The following is a 21926-nucleotide window of genomic DNA, read 5'->3' as shown; positions in this document are numbered from 1 at the left end:
CTTTATTATGGCTCATATGTAAACTGCTTTTTCAATTGGATCTATATCCATGACATAGTGCAGAAAATTATGAAAGACTCTAATAAAAATGCTAGTATAATTTTAAAAGTGAGTTTTTATGATAAACCATTGAACAAAGGTAAACAAAACAATCAAACTCACTAAGTGGAAATGGTCACCAATTAAGGATTTGGAAAATAGCTTTGGTCTACGGTAGAAAAAGATAATGAAATGGTTATCATTTGAGCAGGGTTATTCTTTTTCAGTTAAATTGAAACAGGGTAAACCAACTAAGGGCTTTTGAAAACTTTAATTTTCTGTTTTGGGGCAAGAAGAACTGATTCATTTGCAGATAGACTTGTCTGTCATCTAGAAAAGACAGATTATAATATATTTGGACTGTAAAATCAAATAAATTTAAATAGGACTAAAATACAAGTTTGTAAAATGGACAGGAATATACAAGATAAAAATTTCAAAGGGGTAGAGAATGAAAAGTAACCTCATTCTAGAAAGGCTATTGCTTATTTCTAATTTTTTTTTGTGTATCCATACAGAAATAGAAATATTCTAGTAAGCAAATAATTTCTGTGTGTGTGTGTGTGTGTGTGTGTGTGTGTGTGTGTGTCTGTGTGTATTCCTTTAAAAACACAAGTTGGAACATAATTTCTTGCTAAAGAATGTATCTTAGATATCCTTTTCTATCAGTAGACATAAATCTACCTCACTCTAACAATTGCATAATATTCCACAAGAGGGATACATTCTTACTTATTTAGCCAATATCATACTTATGGATAACTTTTTTTTTCTCAGTCATCTTAATTTTCTTTTTTATTGTCACTATAAATTGTTTATTCAAACATAAAACAATGGACAGTGAAAAATATACTTTTGTTGGTAGTGGGGTGGGGCATGAAAAGGCAGGGACAGATGAAGAACAGCCCAGAAGGAAAAACAGCTCTATCCACCCATTCTGCTTTCCTGGCCAGCCAGGTTCAAAGCCCCTCAAGCACAGCTCGCTGCACTGCTATAAATACATACTGTGATTATGTGCAAGGGGTTGGTTCGGTCTCCACAGGGAGAGGATGGGGGGTCATTTACTTTTTCAAACAATGCTGTGACAAATATATGTTCATATATATGTTTGTGCACAAGTATGTATATATAGCTAAGATAAATTTATAGAAATGAAATAGTTGCATTTAAAAGGAATAAATTTTGACTGATACTGAAACATTGCTCTCTAAATATGTTTACAATCTAACTAATAGTGGTTGGGAGTGTCTGTTTCTCCACAACCTTGCCCACAAAATTTTAACTTTAGGTAATTGAAAAAAGAAAACTTTTTTTTCACTGCATTTTTAGAATTATAAACATGATTGATGAATAATATTTCTTAAAAATATAAATTAGTGATAAAACTGAGAAATTTCTAAAGTCATAAATGGCTTTGGTTGAATTTCAGTAGAGGGTTCCCAAAGAATTAGTTATCGTAGAAAGACAAATTAATTGTGTTGATAGGGTGCTTGCATAATGTATAGAAATAAACTTTTCTTTCTTTCTTTTTTTTTTTTTTAGCAAGAGACAGTTTCATAGATAGGTTTCATTTTTCGAAAAAGGGGAAGAAACACCATTCTGTGCATTCTGTGGCTCCATGTGGGTTCGTCAGTTATTACCCACCCCCCATTTCCTGGGACTTCCCACTACTTCTTTGTACAAATCAGACTTGTGCAAAAACAACTCTTTTTCCATAGGATCAGTTATAAAAAGAACTGCAATGAAATGAGCAGCTTATTTTCTCAGTCTCATCAGTCAAAGACTTGCAAACGTTCTGGAAAGTGTTGGCTGGCTTGTTCATTTCTATTGGGACAATCATTGTGTTTCTGCCGGACCAAAGTAGCAGACTGGCTAGTGAAGGTAAGAAAAAGGAGGCAATGGAATTCTGGTAACATTTCCTTCCATTTCTCTTCTCACTTTCTTAACCCTTTATTGTCAGAGTTCATCTAAAATATTTTTAAAGCTCACCAAATCAGAGGTGAGTAGGAGTTGAAGCAAGTGTTGAATGGGCTTGGACAATAAAAAGGAATTCAGCTAAACACTTTCTTTTCTTATCTCCTTGTGTGATTCCTGACATTTAAAAGAATTAACCTGAAATTTTTTGACTGGTCTGATCAAATTCCTTGTTGTATAATTTATTCAGTCCTCTTACTGGTTGCTGTGCCAGTTTAGTTTCCACATTTTTAACAGAAGGCCTAGAAACTTAAGTAAGATTTTGCAGTGACAACGTGGCTCTTGAATTCAGTTACAGCAATGAGTTATAGAGACAAACACAATCACAATGCATTCTAGTTGGATTTCACTCTCAATTATTCAGTTCACCAAGCTTTGATAGTGTTGTTCTATGTTCCAACATATATTCAAAGTGAATCTGATCTATAATGATGATGCTTTTCGAATTGCCATCTGGGTGATTTAGGAAAAGCCTGCTTTAGGATATTAAGACTTTTGCTAGAAATATCTTTAGACCTGCTGAAGCATTCTTTTGCTTTGTGCACATGCTTCTTGAATATATGCTTGCATATAGACCTTGTTTAGTCAGAATATGCATACTGATTTTTTATATAACATTCCTTGAATAATTTAGTGTAAGGCAATTGTTTCATAGCTTGAGACGCTTGTAAGAGTAAAGCGTATTTGAAATCTGTGTTAAACATCCATATCATGCTGATGATTTTGAAGATTTACAAGAGTAGTGCACTACTTATAACCTAGAGCAAAGTGATGTTTGAAATACTTACATAAAGTCACCAAAACATTTCCAAATACATATATAATTGTTATTTTAGGTATATAAGAATATATATAAGAATTTATATATATAAGAATATATATAAGAATATATATATTCTTATATATATAAGAATTAATATATAAGTATATATAAGAATGAATCCCTGTATTCATTGACCCCTGCATTTTTATTCTTCAAAGCTATAAACATATATAAAAATTGAAAGGATAGTACAATGAACACCTATATTTCGATTTATGTAGATTAATCGGTTGTATCATTTTGCCACATTTACTCTCTCTTTCTGTATGTGTTTCTCAGTTTTTCTTTTCTCTGAACCATTTCAGAGTATATTGTTGACTGTAGGACACATGTCACCCCTAAATTCTTGAGTATATATCTCATAAGAATAAGGGCAGTCTATTTCATATTCACAGCACAATTGTGACACCAAGGCAATTTAATATCAATACAATACTATTATCTAACATATGACCCACATTCAATTTCTCCAATTAGCCACATGTTCTTTAGAAGTTTTTATTTTTTAATATTTATTTGTATATTTGGTGTTGGGAATTGAACCCAGGACCCTGAACATGCTAGGAAAGTGCTCTGCCACTGAACTACGTACCTACCCCAGCTTTTTAATTTTTTAAGTCCCAGATCCAATCAAGGATCTTTCAGTGCATTTGGTTGTTATGCCTATTATTAAGTAAATGTTAATGGTAATAAGAATAATTAACAATAATTAACAATTATATCTTTAAGGAAATTATTATTTTTAGTCCTCTATTTTCTGTCAAAATACTCCTGAAAAAGTGATCATAAAGATTAATTTTTCTATTGTGAAATGGTAAGAAAGAATATGAACAAAAAACCCAATTATGACAAAAATTTAATATTTCTGCACTAAATTTTACATCTTATGAAATAAGGAATTTCACACATCAGGTTCAGCCCTTGGAAGTAGCTATTACCTTTGGACATAAAAATCCAAGCAGAACCAAATAGAAGATCATTTATTTACTTGGTGAGTTTAATATGGACAAAAGGATGATCTTTGGTTTACAATTGTGTTGTCTTAGCCAAGTTAGACTTCCAGAAATTCATTTGTTATATAAGAATTATTTTACAAGGCTGCTAAGCCTGGAAGATAAAGGATGCAAAGAACTCCCTTAAAAATCATTTTACATTTGGTGGAAAAGTAGATAATCCCAGATTATGTTTTGTAACAAGAATTGAAATAGGGATGAGTGATTCTTTAGAGCAGTAAGAGGTAAAATATTAGGGATATGATCTAGGACATGTGATAACATGATTAGTCATTTCTAGCTCTAAAGAACAGGTATGTTAAAAGATAAGACTAAAGAAGCTGTCAATGCTATTTTACAGAGGGAGGACTTTCCAAAACAACAACAATAACAACAACAACAAAAAACTCCTTTTTTGAGTAAAATACTTGCATCATTCACTGAAAACAAAACACATAAGACAGATTTGGTGATACTGTCCAAATTAGCTCATAAACAAAACAATATTCAAATTTTTATTTTTTGTCTTTTTTTCTAAAAATTTCAATGATAATTTAACAGTGGTTTATCTGCAAGTCCCCCAATTCAATATGGTCTTAAAATATTAAATTGGAATTATAGGATCTAGAATTTATATTACAGGAGAAATAAAGAGATGAAATAGAGGATTTTGAGGTCTGGGGGTATTAACAAATAACATCTCTGTTATATGACTTCACATGATCTTAAAAAAAGTTTCCTTCACTCTCAAATTCGAGACAAGTATAAATTTGCTTGTCTAATTGGAGAACTAAAAAAAAAGTGCTGCAGATTATCAGTGGAAACAATTTTTTTTTTTTTTTTTTTTTTTGGTACCAGGGATTGAACTCAGGGGCACTTGACCACTAAGCCACATACATCCCCAGTCCTATTTTGTATTTTGTTTAGAGAAAGGGTCTCACTGAGTTGCTTAATGTCTTGCTGTTGCTGAGGCTGGCTTTGAACTTGAGATCCTCCTGTCTCAGCCTCCTGCGCTGCTGGGATTACAGGCATGTGCCACTGCATCTAGTAGAAACAATCTTAAACATTGCTGATGAGAAAAGAAATTGTTCCAAGCTACTTGAAAGGCAGTTTGTTAATAGCAGTGATCTAGTAATTCTACTGCTCCAAATCCGGTCTGAGGAAACAGTCATGGAAGCATGTGCCAGGATTACACATAGTAAAAAGCAAGAAAAACCTCAACGTTCACTATGAGTAATTATTTGCCAAATAAAAATAAGATGTACCTACAGACGTGTTATTTCATAACTGTCTAAAAATAGATCTACATAAGCAGACATGCTGTTAGGTGGGAGGCAAACTGCTCCCAGGCCAGATTGGCTCAAGATTTTCCATGAAACAGAAGATAACATTGGCATGTCTTTCATTCCATGATTTTGTATCCCATGATGCTGCTTGGCAGTTCCATCCCACTGCCTTCATTTGCATTTGGTCACTGGAGGTATCCTTTGTACCCATCTCAACCCTGAATCTTTTTTTTTTTTTTTTTTTGGTAATAGGGATTGAACTCAGGGGCACTCCACCACTGAGCCCCATCCCCAGCCCAATTTTGTATTTTATTAGAGACAAGGTCTCACTGAGTTGCTTAGAGCCTCGCTTTTGCTGAGGCTGGCTTTGAACTCTGGATTCTCCTCTGTCTCAGCGCCCTCCCCCAGCTGCTAGGATTACAGGCCTGTGCCACCAGTGATCTTGCTTTTTTTTTTTTTTTTTTTTTTTTTTTGAGAGAGAGAGAGAGAGAGAGAATTTTAATATCTATTTTTTTTTTCAGTTTTTGGCAGACACAACATCTTTGTTTGTATGTGGTGCTGAGGATCCAACCCGGGCCTAACGCATGCCAGGCGAGCGCGCCACTGCTTGAGCCACATCCCCAGCCCCCGTGATCTTGCATCTTAAAGTGTCTAAGTTTGCCCTTACCCAAAATATTCTTCAAGAAGCTGGATCTTTTCTTATTCTTTTTCACTCCAAATTCTCTCATTTCTCATCAATCTTGAACTTTCTTTCCTTCCTCCCTTCCTTCTTCTCTCTCTCCCTCTCCTTCTTACTTTCTCTCTCTCCTTTCTTTTGCTATTGCCAGTTACATTTTCACTTCAAAGACTGTTGCAATGATTTATTTCACTGCTTATGGTAGTGGCCAGGTTTTCTGAAATTTCCATGCAATCCTGATGAATACCTTGGGGTAAGGGAGGGAAGAACCCTTTCTAATTTAGGGATAAGGATTCTGAATGGCTGGCCAATAGCTCTGAAATGTTAATATTTGAGATGAAACCTGAAGGTTATGGGTGGTGGGTCACAGGATGGACATTGAACCAGAGCAGTCAGGACAGAAGAAAAAATGTACAAATCCCTGGGATAGGAGTAGGATTTCGGGGAACTGTGAAGGGCTTAACATGGCTGGCATTCTGGGTCCAATGGAGAACAGGCAGAGATGAGGTTAAGAAGACGGACAAGGGGCCCGGGGTTGTAGCTTAGTGATACAGTGCTTGCTTAGCATGTGTTTAATCCCCAGCATGGGTTTGATCCCCAGCACCACATAAAACTAAATAAACAAAATGAAGTTATTGTGTCCATCTACAACTAAAAATATTTTTTAAAAAAGAAGACAAAGTATTTCATACTATAAGGGTCTAATGTGTTTGGATATTGTCCTGGAGGATATGGGGCATAGGTGATGTTTAAACAGGGCATCTGTAATATTAAATTATTAAATAACACAGTGGAAAGTGATTGTAAAATTAGAGATGATATGATTCTAGGCTATAGCAATGAGACCGTTTCAGGAAAATGGTCATATGGTTGGATTTTAAAAATAGAGGATAGGGGCTGGGGCTGTGGCTCAGTGGTAGAGCCCTTGCTTAGCATGCGTGTGGCACTGGGTTCGATCCTCAACACCACATAAAAATAAAATAAAGGTATTTTTTCCATCTACAACTACAAAAATAAATAAATACAGGGCTGGGGCTGTGGCTCAGTGGTAGAGCGCTCGCCTAGCACATGTGAGGTCCTGGGTTCAATCCTCAGCACCATATAAAAATAAATACATAAAATAAAGATTTTAAAAAATAAAATGGTGGAATTATTTTAAAAAATACAACTGAACAGGAATATTAAAATAAATAAATAAATAAATAAATAAATAAATAAATAAATACAAAAAATAGAGGATAAATTATTTGTATGTCTCAAAGACACATGAGCATTGACCTGAAGTTAGAACATACAGGGTAGGTGCTGGCTGTCCCTCTTGGAGCCTTTCTTTCTGTACTTCATGGCACCTTCCTTCTTTTATTTGGCAAATGTTGCTGTTATTAAATGGATTCAGGGCTTATATCCTTTTTCTGGAAGTACTAATTGCTTGTTATCATGGCTTTGTGATATTAACTCCTCTTATCTATGCAGTAGAGCAAGATGTTCTAAGAACTGAACACATACTTTGGAGTTTCTAAACTTGGGCTTGAATTTTGCCTCTAGTAGTTAGTAGCTATATGACCTTGGAAAGGGCATTTGTCATAACTGAAACCCAGTTTTCTCATTTGGAAAATCCAGATTATGATAATACTTAATGTGTAGTGTTGTTGAAAGATTAGTTGTAATGGATGAAGACCACTCAATGCGTGGTGGCTATTATGATGGCCTATCCAATGTATTGCATCTGCTTTTTGACTGAGGTCAAGTGTAGGCAAGCTATGACCTAAGACTAAATTGGCCCTGTACTTTGGTAAGTAAAGTTTTATCAGAACATAGTTTACATATTGTCTAAGGCTGCTTTTGTGCTATGATGGCAGATTTGCAAGACTCCATATGATCTGCAAAGCTAAAGTTTGCAGATCATTTAGTTTTTTTTTTTTTTTCAAATGTGCCCTTTTATAAAGTTCCTCCCTCTTTAGGTTTTCCTTTTGACTCCATGCTTGTGTTGTTTGGGTGTAAATTAAAAGTGTATCTAAGCATAAGCATAGAAGCAATAACAACAATTTTCTGAGAACTTACACAAACATTAATATAGAAGGAAGAATTTATATTGCAGTTTCTTCTGAAAACAAAGTAAATGATTTAACAAAGTGCTGTACTTTAGCACATATTTCTAACTTGTGAATTTGCACATAAGGTTAATTTTGGTATTCCCCTGTCTGGTAATGATTAATGTAGGCTAAATATGCCTAGAACATCTCATCTGCAAATGTCCTTGAATGTCTTTTTCTTTACACTTAACCAGTCATGGAGAAATTATACACACACATACACACACATACACATACACACACACACTAAGATATGAAACAAAAATTCAAGTAATAAAATATTTTTGAACAACCAAAGAAAACCATTAGGTTAAATTTTAGTGTCTCAGATGAAATTAGAAGATACATTAATTTCTTTTTGCTTTTTAGTTATAAAATTTTATTATTTTAGCAATAATAATGTGTATTTATTTTAGGAATATGGAAAATACCAACAAGCAGAAGATTGTATTCATAATCCCAGCACTGAAACTGAACTTTTTTTTTTTTTGGCAGCACTGAGAATTGAACAAAGGAGTTCAATTACTCCACTAAGCTACATCCCCAGCCTTTTTTATTTTATGGTCAGGGTCTTGCTAAGTTGCAGAAGCTGGTCTTGAACTTGTGGTCCTCCTCTCCAGCTTCAGCCTCACAAATTGCTGGGATTATAGGCCTGTGCCACCATGCCCAGCTTGCCTGAACTTTTTGTCTCTTATCCTTCCCAACTTTTAATGAGCATATATGTAATATACAAATGTACTTTTACTTTATTCAAAAATATGATATTCACATATTATTTAGTAACTTTTCCCCCCATTTTATATGCTAAAGGGACCTCTTTTTTACAGTGAGTAAATCTCTCTTATTCAAAGACAGAGACTTGTAGATAGGTTCAAAATACAATAAACAATGAGATGCAGATAACAAGAGCTGTATCTAAAACCACTAGTAGCAACTGGTTAAAAGTAGAAAGATGGGCAAAGATATATCAGGAAAAATGCTAATAAAACAAAAGCTATATAGCAATGTTAATATCAGATAAAACAGAAATCAAGGTAAACTACATCAAATAAGGGTAAGGATGGTTTCTATTGACCTTCCAACGCATCACTATAAGTTTGTTTCTTCTCTCCTTATCTCATCTATTTCATCCACTTCCCTAAACATATCCTCATTGCTCAATTGCCTGTTATGTATATCTTCTTTAAAAATCCTGGAGAGATTGAATCAGCCTTTCTTTAAAAGTTTCTTCTGCGTTTTCCTCCTCCTCTTGTTCTTCTTCTTCCTCTGGCTGTTCCTCAGGCTTTGGCTCTTCCTCCAGCTTTGGTTCATTCTCATTGTCTGGTTTTTCTTCAATTTTCTGACAGGGTTTCATCTTGTGCCTCCCTTTCTTCTTTCCTGCTTATTCCTCTTTGAATGCAATTACTGGTATTGATCTGGTCTGCTTCTTTCTCCTACTTTTATGGCCTTGGAAGGTTCTAACAGACCTGCACAATTCCAGCAAGTTGAGTCCTTCCACTGGCCTCCGGTGCTGCTGCCTACACTGCAGAAAGGAGCTGGTACCCAGACGGGAACAAGAACCCCACTAGCAGGACTTCTGCACACGCCGACTCCTCAAGATACATTAATATTTATTTGAAGTGTATTATTTAGAGATCCATGAATACCTTCTTGAAATTTCTTAAAATTATTAAGAAAAAAAACCCCAACTATTAATTAAAATACACCCAAGTAAGTTTTCTTTATTTCTCTATTTTTAAATTTTAGGATATTATGATGTGCAGCACTGTTTTTATTCTACTGGTGCATTAGAGGCTTTCTATAAGATTAAATGTGTTAATATATGTAAATTTTTTGTTTATAAATTTTATGCATTAATCTTTGCACAGCTTTAAAACTATTTTCAGAAGCCTCCTTAGCATGCTTTCTGCTGCCCTCTGCTGCTAATTTTCAGAAATGTCAGATGAGTAAAGCTCATTTAACTCTTCATAAATTCATTCAATATTAAAGTTTGAGGATACTCTAAGAGATGGTTTAATTGCACATTCTCTCTCTCTCTTTCTCTCTTTTTTTTTTGATGGTGTGGGGGTTATCAACCAAATTATATCCCCAGCCCCTAATTCTACATTCTCACCTTATTGATGAAAAGTTGAGTCTTTGAGGAGTTAAGTAATCTAAACATGGGCTCTGCTTTTTGACAGTGTTTGAATGCCTGATGACTTTGAACACATTACTCAATTTTGTCATCTGTAAAATGAGACTATTAATACCTATATCTTAGAATCTTTGTGAGGGTAAATTTCTTAATTTTTATGTTTAAAAAATTTTCTTGGGATATTGGAGATTGAGTCCAGAGGTTCTCTACCACTGAGCTACATTCCCCAGCTTTTAAATTTTTTTAAAATTTTGAGACCAGTCTAAGTTGCCTAGGTTGACCTTAAACTTGTGATCTTCCTGCCTCAGCTTCCAGAGTTGCTGGGATTAAAATCATGCACCACTATGTCAGGGAAGATCAATTTCTTTAGTACATTATTATATGATTATTATATGGGTTGTATCTTATAAACCTGGCACTAACTACACTAAAACCACAGTTAGTGACAAAGTCAGAACTAGAACTCTGCTCCATTACCTACTAAGTTAATTCTTTTTTTGGCATCAGTGAGTCTGAACACATGGCTAAATTTTACCTTCAAATACAGTTTTAAAAAATGTGATCTAAGCAGGGTGTGGTGGCGCAAGCCTGTAAATCCCAGCAGCTTGGGAGGCTGAGGCAAGAGGATTATGACTTCAAAGCCAGCTTCAGCAACTTAGTGAGGCCCTAAGCAACTCAGTGAGACTCTGTCTCTAAATAAAATACAAAATAGGGCTGGGGATGTGGCTCAGTGGTCAAATGCCCCTGAGTTCAATCCCCAGTACCAAAAAAGTGATCTATTCAATGCATCTGAAGCCCTTTCAGTTTTTTACAAAGCTATGTGATACTGCAGCCTTTGCTGCTACTCCTTCCTCCTGGTACTGTTCAAGGAGAGCTCCCCACACAAGTTATTATGAACACTCAAAAGCTCCTCCATTATGAATTCCTACTACACTTAGATGATGATTTCAAGTAACTTTTCTAATGTGCTTCCTGCCTGACTGTAATGGATAACTAGACACTTGCACCCAGATAGTTTATCTTAGTCAAGATGGACTAAGCTAAACCCATTATCTCCCTTCCTAGCTCCTCCTGATTTGATGGTAAGTGCTGGTGCCACTTCCCAACAAATCCAGACTCAGAGTTCATCTCTCTTCTTTATCTTTATATCTGGGAGTCTTGGTCATTCATACTCATTCTTTCTATTACTTAACTGTTTCCTGCCTCTTAGTTACTGTCCCAGATGGGGCTGAATCCAGCAGCCTCCTAACTTAAGTTTCATATATACCTTATATACATAAACTGAAGATAACTTTCATTTTTTAAATTTTGTATCTTTTTACTTTTATTTGTGTATTTTAGTTATACATAGTAGTTGGGTTTATTTTGACAAAATCACACATGCATGTAACTTAAAAAAATTAATTGTAGATGAACACAATACCTTCCCTTCCTTCTTTCCTTTCTTCTTCCATGCTGAGGATCAAACCCAGTGCCTCACATGTGCTAGGCAAGCACTATACCTCTGAGCCACAACCTTAGCCCCCATACATGGAATTTGATTTGCTCCTTGTCTGTCTCTGATGCCTCCCCTTTACCTACTCCTATTATACTTTCTCTACTCTACTGGTCTTAACTGAAGGTAATTTCATATGATATTTTAAGTGTGCCTGAGTTTTGATTGTGACCCATCACATGAGGTCCAATGTGGAATTTTTGACTTGTGCTGTCATGTTGGCACCCAAGAAGTTTCAGATTTTTGAGCCTTTCAGATTTGGATTTTTGGATTCGGGATACTCAACCCTTAATTGCCTACAGGGTATGTATTTCCTGCCTTGCGTGTGTTCCAACTTATCTCCCTGACCTCATCTCCCAGTCCTCCCTCACAGGAATATCTTCCTTTTCTCAGGAGTGTATGTATCCCTATACACTGGGAGGTACTTTATGCTTTTTTATTATTGGGCCTCCCACTTTCCTGGTCTTCCTTGGGCCCCACACATCAGCATGGTAAGGTGTTTATTTTGCTTGAACTAAGGCACCAACAAACCTCTCTGTAGATTACAAAGTGAGAGAAAGGCCCATAACTCAAAGCAAAAAACCTTCCTTAGGAGTTTATTTATGGTTCTATGTAGAACCTGGAACAAAATGTACGTTAAACAGGCATAGTGAATTATTAAGGCTATCTATCACACCTTCTTTTCCATCTGAGCTCCCCCTACCCTCTCTTCTTGTAATTTCCATCTGGGTTTATCCATACCTTCTGTTTTCTACCTCTGGGACAAAGGAGTTGGCTGGAGGTGTTTCCACAATTGAACCTCAAGGTTTTTTACATTTGAAATAGGCCTGTTGGTGCTATCAGGCCCCCTTCCCCTACCAGGAGTTTTATCTCTTCCTGCCTAAGTAAATTCTGCTCTGTTTACTCCTTAAAAATAACAAAACAAAAACTTCTTCCTTCACTGTTGCAGAGGAGTGGGGACTATCTGAAGTTTTCATAAACAGCATCCACAGACAAAGAAAAGGGCCCATTGACTAATATGAAGAGAAAGAGGATAAATGGTGGGTGATGTGGGATATGTCTGAAAGGGAAAAGGGGTAATAAAAGTGGATTCTGTGAATTGTGATAGTTTGGGAAATGTTCTTAGGTAAGTATGGTTCAAAAATAACACTTGATTGTACCTGGACTGTTGTCTCTCACTGACCCACATGAAAATGACCATATAGACTACTTCATTGTGTCACCCTTCTCCCCCTGTCTGCAGTGCTTTTGCCCTTGCTTGCTGCTTGTTTCAAAACTTTTTGTTCTATAGCACCAAAGATTTACTTGCCCCAGACTTCTGTCTCTCTTCTTCAGTCTAAGAGTATCTTTACACACAACTGTACAGGAAGGGCCACCTTCTTGTTTTTCCTCTTAGTTACTCTAAAAATTGTTTTTAGTTTTTAATTTTAATTAAAATATTGAGTCAAAGTTACATATGTACATAGTTTGGGTGACAAATTTTTTTTAAAATTTTTGGTTTGGGGGATTAAACCCAGGGGTGCTTAACCACTGTGCCACATCCCCAGCCCTTTTTATTTTTTATTTTGAGCCAAGGTCTTGATAAAGTTGCCGAGGGTCTTAGCTAAGGCTTGCCTTGAACTTATTATCCTCCTGCTTCAGCCTCCCAACTTGGTGGAATTACAGTTGTGCATCACAGTGCCTTGCAAAAATCACATAATTCTTTGAGGTTTGTTATGAAAAACCAGCAGTTCCTGTGCCCTTATCCAGAAACAACAACTTTTATTTCCATTAACTAATTATTTAGTATTTGCCACAATTTCTTTCAATAACATGCTTATGTACTTTTTTTTTTCTTTCAATTTATTGACTTGTCACTATGAAGAAGAGAATTTGGAACAGGATTTCTCTTTCCTCCCCTGGTTTCCACCAAGTATATGTGACTTTATTCCATTACTCTCACCATATGTAGTGAGCTTATAGGCAAATGCCTAGGATAGTTTTTATTGGTATTACATTAATACACATAATAAAATAATATTTCTTTCCTGACTTTACAGTCACTCTATGGTTATTTTAAAAATGTAGTTAGCTCTATTTTTAGTGCTTTATTTAATGTCATGATTATATAAAAGCTATTTACAACTCAGCCATATAGTAAACCATAGATTTGTTTGTTTTTTGCTGCATGACTTTTAGGCTCAGTGGTAGAGTGTCTTGCATGTGTGAGGCACTGGGTTCCATCCTCAGCATCACATAAAAAATAAATAAAATAAAGGCATTGTGTCCACCTACAACTAAAAATATATATATTTTAAAGGTCTGAAGATTCTGGTTCTTGGTCTTTTCCGTGTATAACATTTTTCCCTTCTGCAAACTTATAATATCTTCTCTTTGTCCCAAGTGTTCTACCATTTTGCAACAATGAGAGGGGGTGCAGGTCTATTTTTACATAGTATTTTGGAAACTCACAGTCTTTCAGTTCTGGGAAGCATTCTTGAGTTGTTTATTTGTATTTCTTCCCTATTTTCTCTGCTCTGTCTTTCTGAACTATTATTATTCAGATAATGGTTTTCCTGGACTTATTCTTTAATTTTATCTTTACCATTTTTTGTCTTGTATTTTTGGTCTACTTTCAAAATAAAAAATTGCCTTAACTTTACCTTCCAATCCTTGTATTGAACTTTAAAATAATGATTTTTAATTTCCAAAAGCTTCAGTGTACTTTTTAATTCATATTTTAGCAGTACATTATAATTATACACAATAGTGAGATTCATTATGCCATGTTCATATATGCATGTAAAATAATCTGATCAATCTCATTCACCAGTACTTTCTCTTTCCTTCACCTTCTCTCTCCTGATCCCCTTCCTCTACTCTGCTGGTATCCCTTCTATTATTTTTTAATTTTTGGAAGGAGAGGTACCAGGGATTGAACTCAAGGGCACTCAACCATTGAGCCACATCCCCATCCGTATTTTGTGTTTTATTTAGAGTCAGGGTCTCCAAAATTGCTTAGGGCCTCGCTTTTGCTGAGGCTGTCTTTGAACTCACAATCCTCCTGAGCCACAGGGATTACAGGCATGCACCACTGTGCCTGGTTGTTTTTGTATTCTTTTTATAAAAAAATATTTTTTATACCTTTATTTTGTTTATTCAGTATTTTTTATGTGGTGGTTGGAATCAAACCCAGTTCCTTACACATGCTAGGCAACTGCTCTACAACTGAGTCACAGTGCTAGCCCTATTTTTGTATTCTTAATGATTGCTATTCTAACTGGAGTAAGATGAAATCTTACTGTAGTTTTGATTTCCATTTTCCTGATTGCTAAGGATATGGAACATTTTTTTAAATAGTTTATTTTGGCTATTTGTATTTCTTCTTTTTAGAAATGTCTGTTTAGATCATATACCAATTTATTTAGTTCTTTGTTTTTCTTGTGTTGAAGTTTTTTTTTTAATTCTTTATATATTCTGAATATCAATTATCTTTTGGAAGAGTAGTTAGCCAAAACCTTCTCCCATTCTGTAGGTTCTCTCTTCACACTCTTGTTTTTTTGCTGTACAAAAGCTTTTTAATTTGATGCCGCCCCTCTTATTGGTTCTTTTTTTTAAATATTTTTTTTACTTGTAGGTGGACATAATACCTTTATTTATTTATTTATTTATTTATTTATTTATTTATTTATTTATTTAATGTGGTGCTGAGGATCAAACCCAGGGCCTCATGCATGCTAGGCAACAGCTCTACACCGAGCCACAACTCCAGTCCTCACTTATTGATGCTTGATTTTGTTTCTTGAGCATTAGAATTCTTATTAAGAAATACCTCTTTTTCATAACATCCCATTTGCAATTCATGATTATGATATGATCTTTTAACTCTGGAAATACTGATAGCAGATTTTTGCCCCTATTGAACTTTATCCTCTAAGTGGCTGTTTTTGACTCTCTCATAGCAGATCTTTCCTCAGATGTTTCAAAGTTCCAGTCATCTTAAAGGATGGGAATCCAAAAAGCTCAATGGGCTTAATTGATTGTAAGCTTAACTGAAGGGTAATTGCCCAGTTGAGTTGGGGAACTTCTGATGTCAATGGCTCTTCTCAAACTATAATAGTCAGATTACTCAGAACATTTTTTCTAATACCCTGTCTAGAAAGTGGATGACCCTGTTGCAAGCATTCTGGGAACTGAGTAAGGGAAGATCTGGGATCATGGATCTCTGCACCAATATTCATATATTTATTTAATCTATCTTTTATCAATTCAGTAATTCTATCCTCAGCTAGTATCCCCTGGTCTAGGGGGTCCTCTTTTATTATTCAGAGACTAAGTCTCAAGTTTTTCTTTGGGGTTAATGATAGCAGATGATCACCTGGCTGCATGGAATGAGACACAGGGTCTGGGTGTCAGATTTCCTTTTAAATAGACTTTCAATCAATCTTTTTTCTTTTTTTTTTTTTTAACTTTAGGTATACCATACAGCCTTTTTGCCCTTACCCCCAGAGGTATGCAGTGTTAAGAAATTCCTCAGGGCTGGGGATGTGGCTCAAGTGGTAGCCCGCTTGCCTGGCATGCGTGCAGCCCGGGTTCAATCCTCAGCACCACATACAACAGAGATGTTGTGTCCGCCGATAACTAAAAAATAAATATTAAAAAATTCTCTCTCTCTCTCTCTCTCTCTCTTAAAAAAAAAAAAGAAATTCCTCAACTTTGGGGGAATTTAAATCATTTTGGCACTTGTATTTTCCCATGGCTCTTGTAAGTTTTCCCAGTCTCCTAAGACATTAACCCTTGGTCCACTACTTTTCAGCATATAAAATGTAATTGCTCTTGTTTCACCTCATGTTTCCCCTTTTCTTATGTGTTATATCTTTTACAAGCATCATTTACTGTTGTTTTGGTGAAGGTTGGGGTAGGAGGAAAAAAAAAAAACACATGCATATGCCGATTCTGCTATCTTCTCTGTAAATCTTTGCTTTTCTCTACCTTAATTTATCTTTTTTGGGCTCACATTCTCTGGAGAGGTGGAAAATTTCTCCCTGGCAATCAGGAATTCCTTAATCACTTTAGAATTACTTCCTCCTGGAGTTTACCTCTAAGTTCCAGGTTGCTTATATAGAATCATAGGATCAGTTAGGAATGGGAGTAGGTGGGGGCAATCTTTGTTTTTTACTATGTAGTCACACTGATACACATGGAAACTTCTTGTCATTCATTTACCTAGCCCCTGGTTAGTACTCCATTGAGATCATGTCTGCAATCTTTGTATGCCAATTCTAGGAATTCTCCAGTTTTCAAGCTCTTAGTACCATGCTGTGTGTAAGATTTGATGAAGTGACCTCAGGCCTGTCCTTTGGGTGGTCCACTGCACCATGTCAACTCCACCACTGTTGAACATGAAAGAATTTTGTGAGGCTTTTTGCTTGCTCAGAATCTACATGGGCCGGAGGCCCAGACTTCATCTGTTTTTGGCTCCCTAAACCTTTCTCAAGTCATACTGTTTTCTTCCATGGTAGATTCAGATCACTTGCATCTATTGTTAATGCATAAATATCATGCCCTAAATTCTTCATGGTTCTGATTTTTGAAGTTCAAAACTTCAGGTTATGGTATCTCGCAAGTCATTTCTCTAAAATTGTTGTTTTTGTCCAGAGTTTCTAAAGCTTATTTAGAAACTCAAAAGACAACAGTGCAATTTTGCCCTGAGTTTCCTCAATGAGGTTTTGAGGCCTTAAAAGCAATACCCTAGCTACAGCCTAGGAGAGAGACCTGAGGGGGAAGTAATTACATCACTATTAGGACTTTATGCTAATCTCTTTTACTTTGTTAATTATCTTCTAGAATGTAAAGTTTGCCTTTTCACCCAGTTGTTAGGTTTGTTGAGGCCAGAACTAAGAAAGTTTTCTTCTCTCTTTTTTTTTTTTTAAAGAAAAGAACAACATTTTCTTTATAAGTGCGTTTAGCAAACAATAATTATTCATGGATTTATTGAAGACCTTTAACTTTGCATCTTTATGGCACATAATTGTGCCTGGAATATAGTAAACATTTAAGTAATTGATAAATTTGCTGATTATACCTTAGAATATTTGCAAAAAAGATAATATATTACTCTTATTCAATTAAAAGAGAGGGAAAATAAAAATAAATAAAAGGAGGGATATATTTTATCTACCTGGAAAATAAGAACTACATGAATGTAAAAAAAGGGCTGACAGTTTTAAAAGGACCTTTATATATGGTTTTAAAATGATCCTTCTTTTCTAATATGACTTGTCAATTTCAGGGTTAAGTTGGTAGATCTCTTTTAGAAGCCTAGACCTTGAGGCCAAAGAGGACCAGTTTTCCTCACTGTGGCTGGTTGCTCCAGTGCCAAGAATGCCAGTGTGTTCCTTTTTTAGAAAATGCAGCTGTGGTTTCTGGCCTATTTTAGCCACTCCAGACTTCAATGACAACTGCAGAGGGTGGGGAGAGGAGGCAGGTGTAGGGAAAGCCCACTATCAGGAAAGCTCTGTGCTTAACTAGGGTAGAGGTAAGCATACCAATTGAGTGCAGAGACATTTCCAGGATATATTTTGAGAAGTGGAAGGTATAGAGAAAAAAAAATCCACCCTGGTCTGCAAAGGTAGGAGAAACTGTAATCCTGCATCATGTAATGAGTGTGAATTGATTTTATAGCAGCCATTGTTTCATTCAAGTTAACAAATACATTTTGGGTCCCTCCTAAATTAAAAAACAAAACAAAACAAAATAGAAAACAGTCCAGCTCCCAGGGATACAATATAAAGATGAGTAAGACACAGCTCTTGTTTTTAGTAGAATTTGCCAGATTTCCTATTTTTCTCATAGTCCACTAGCCATGTTGCTGTTCAAACTACAACTTCTCAATAATTCTCCATTCCTTCTGAGGCAGAATATAAATCCCTTTGCTTGGCTGTCAAGGGCCTTCATGATACAATTCCAGATGATTTTCCCAGTCTCTTCTACTTGTGCTCAGCTTCTTGGTATGTGGTGAATAGGTTGTACCACTATATTCTCTTATAACTGTGCCAATGGCTGGAATGCCTACTTAGTTTCATCACTCAACTGAAATACCACATTCCCTGTGAGATATCCTGTGACTTCTCCCCTTTTACCCCAGGTCGTGTTAGAGTCCCCTCCTCTGGACTTTCTTTATGCCTATCACAATTATATCCCTAGTGATATAATATTGGAATTATTTATATCTAGTTTATTTTCTTGCATAGTGAGAAACTTCTTAAAGGATGGAACTGGTATGTATCATTTCATCATTATATACCCAGAACATGCCATAGTTCTGGTATTCAGGAGGCATGGAATTAGTAATGGCTTGGTGAGTGAATGAAATTATTTCATTCATTATCCTTTACATTTTTTTTTATACTGGGGATTGAACCCAGAGGCACTTAACCACTGAGCCACACCCCCAGCCCTTTTTTGTATTTTTTAAATTTAGAGACAGGGTCTCACTGAGTTGCTTAGTATATTGCTTTTGCTGAGGCTGGCTTTGAACTCAAGATCCTCCTGCCTCAGTCTCCTGAGCCACTGGGATTACAGGCATGTGCCACTATGCCTGGCCATCCTTTATATTTTTGATATATTAATTGCCAACTTAAAAGAGTCCAGTCTTCGTTTTCCCCATCATTACTCATCAATTCTCTTTCCAGAATGCTGTCAGAAGGGTATCTCAGTGGACTTGCCTACTGGAATGACATCTACTGGAATCACGCATCTTATAATGAACAGGTGGCTGGGGAAAAGGAAGAGGAGACAACTTCTGTTGCTGCTCTTTCCTATTCCTCTGTGGATGAAGAGGAAGTCAGAAGTCTTTACGTGAGCTGCAAATCCTCTGGCAAGTTTATTTCTTCACTGCACTCAAGAGAAAACCAATGCAACAGAAGTCAGAGAGTCACAGTGCTGCAAACAAACCCTAATCCGGTGTTTGAAAGCCCAAACTTGGCTGCAGTTGAAATATGTAGAGACCTCCGTAGAGGGACCTACTTGGTTCCACCTTCCTGCAAAAGCATTTGCAAGAATTACAATGACTTACATATTGCAGGGGGACAGGTGATGGCCGTTAACTCAGTGATGACAGATTTTCCCTCTGAGAGCAGTTTTGAATGTGGTCCTTTGCTGAAGTCATCGGAGATTCCTTTGCCCATGGAAGATTCCATTTCCACTCAGCCCAGTGACTTTCCCCAAAAGCCTATTCAGCGGTACTCATCGTATTGGAAAATAACCAGCATCAAAGAAAAAAGCAGCCTGCAAATGCAGAAACCTATTTCAAATGCAGTGCTGAATGAGTACTTGGAGCAGAAGGTGGTGGAGTTATATAAGCAGTACATCATGGATGCCATGTTTCATGACAGTTCTCCTACCCAGATTCTGGCATCTGAACTCATCATGACAAGTGTGGACCAAATTAGTCTTCAAGTGTCTAGAGAGAAGAACCTGGAGACCTCAAAAGCTAGGGATTTAGTCATTAGTCGCCTATTACAGTTGGCATCAACTGAGATCAGTACACCTAGTCTTCACATTTCACAGTACAGCAATGTGAATCCATAGAGAGGATGCTTCCATCTCTTTCATCTACCCCAAAACAATACTTTATTGATTTATTTGGAAAATGTGCTGGAGGGGGCTATAAAAGGGAGTCAAAAACTTGAAAAGCAAATGTTGGATAGAAATTAGGTGTGAATAAAGAAGAAATCTCTTAATATTACACATGATGAAGGAACGTGGGAAGAGAAATCATAATGGTTTCAAAGAGAGGTTTGCACGGCAACAAAGCAAAAATAAAAATGATCAAAAAAGAAAAGGTTATGATCCATTTAAGGGAGTAGAAAAATCAGAAAAAAAAGACAAGCCAAATAAGAAAAAAAAAAAAAAAAAAAAAAACCATGGCAAAACTCAAACCCCAAAAGTTTCAGGGTAGAGAGTTTAAAAAAATAGTGTTTTCTACCCAAATAAATTCCTCCAAGTTATTTCTTCTTAAGGGAAATGGACTGCAGAAGGCTGCTATATTTGGGTTGAAAGACAAATTCAAACATTTTTTAAAAGTACATTTGTAGCTGTTTTCTGTATCAGTAGAACTATTCTTTGTAAATATTAAAACTGTACCAAATTGCAATTGTGGCTTTTTAAAAATGATTACTTAGCTATAACCTCAACCAAAAAACAGCCATGAAAATCCCCTAATTGTTTACTAGTGGAGATGACACTTTCTAAATGGAAAATACCAGAGTGAGCACTAGACCATTTAGTTTCATTATTCTGTGTATGATTTTCATCGGGGTACCAGGCTTCAAAAGAAATTATGAATATTGTTAGTTTCCCCATTTCCCTCTCCCTTATCTATATGTATTCTTGACCTGGAACATGTAAAGGGTCTTCTGAATCCTCAAAAGAATGTTACAAACCCTAGGGTCCCATAATTTCAAATTCTGTAAACTGGTTCACTAGAACTCTAGCTCCATGGCGGCTTCATTGCTGTCTCCTCTAGCTCAAGAGTTGGCAAATTATGGGCCATTGGCCAAACCTACTTTGCTGCCTGTTTCAAACTCCTAGAGCTAAGAAGGACTTTCTCATTTTTAATTATATTACTTAATTTTCCTTTGTAGTGTTTTGCTTGATATAGTACTTATTTTTATATTTTCCTTCATGTGCTTCTCCATATTCCAAACATTTCTGGCACATAGTAGGCATCCAATTAATATTTGTCAAATGGATTAATATGTTTGGCCATGTTGGATACTACAACTAGTGGTCAAAGTAAGAGACCATTAATATAAAAATCAGATATTTCTTTTTTTTTTTTTTTGTTTTGGGTAGGGGTACCAGGGATTGAACTCAGGTGCATTTGGCCACTGAGCAACATCCCCAGCCTTTTTTGTATATCTATTTAGAGACAGGGTCTCACTGAGTTGCTTAGTGCCTCACTTTTGCTGAGGCTGGCTTTGAACTCACCATCCTCCTGCCTCAGCCTCCCAAGCCACTGGGATGACAGGCCTGCACCACCATGCCCAATGTTGATTTTCTTTATCAAAGATGATTCCTGTCTATCTAACCTATCAATCCAATCTTATCTATCTCTGTCTATCTATCTACTTGTCTATTTTGCATTTGTCTTGTGTGCTTTTGTGGTTATATAGAAAAATTTGTTGCCAAGACAATGCCAAGAAACTTTTTCCTGGTGTGTCCTTTTAAATTAAATTCTACTTGTTCTTTTACATTAAATTCACAATTTATTTATCTATTGTACTGTTAATGGATATTTGGGTGGGTTCCAGTTTTTTGGTTATTATAAAGATAGCTATTCTGAAAAAAACATTCTTTACTAATTTGTTACTGATGTATAGAAGTATGACTGCTTTTCACTTAAAATTATTAAGCCTTCATCAATGGGTGA

At 36.0% G+C, this 21926-nt stretch overlaps 1 protein-coding gene and 1 pseudogene across 1 annotated transcript; one reads left to right on the top strand and one right to left on the bottom strand.

Moving 5' to 3' along the window:
* Positions 1-1770: 1770 nt before the first annotated feature.
* Tasl (TLR adaptor interacting with endolysosomal SLC15A4) lies at positions 1771-20342 on the top strand. The gene is made up of 2 exons (XM_077107536.1): positions 1771-1920; positions 19186-20342. The coding sequence occupies exon 2, from the start codon at positions 19187-19189 to the stop codon at positions 20081-20083; it is 897 nt and encodes a 298-aa protein (XP_076963651.1). The 5' UTR covers positions 1771-1920; position 19186; the 3' UTR covers positions 20084-20342.
* LOC143639500 (transcription elongation factor A protein-like 9) lies at positions 8907-9376 on the bottom strand (annotated as a pseudogene).
* Positions 20343-21926: the final 1584 nt, after the last annotated feature.

The sequence above is a fragment of the Callospermophilus lateralis genome, chromosome X (assembly GCF_048772815.1).
Source record: "Callospermophilus lateralis isolate mCalLat2 chromosome X, mCalLat2.hap1, whole genome shotgun sequence".
Lineage (NCBI taxonomy): Eukaryota > Metazoa > Chordata > Mammalia > Rodentia > Sciuridae > Callospermophilus > Callospermophilus lateralis.
The sequence above is the reverse complement of the archived record's forward strand: the minus strand, read 5'-3'. Positions and strand labels throughout refer to the sequence as shown.

Bases quoted from the DNA above. Each gene is read 5' to 3' on its own strand.
- Tasl (XM_077107536.1), top strand. From the start codon at position 19,187: ATGCTGTCAGAAGGGTATCTCAGTGGACTTGCCTACTGGAATGACATC.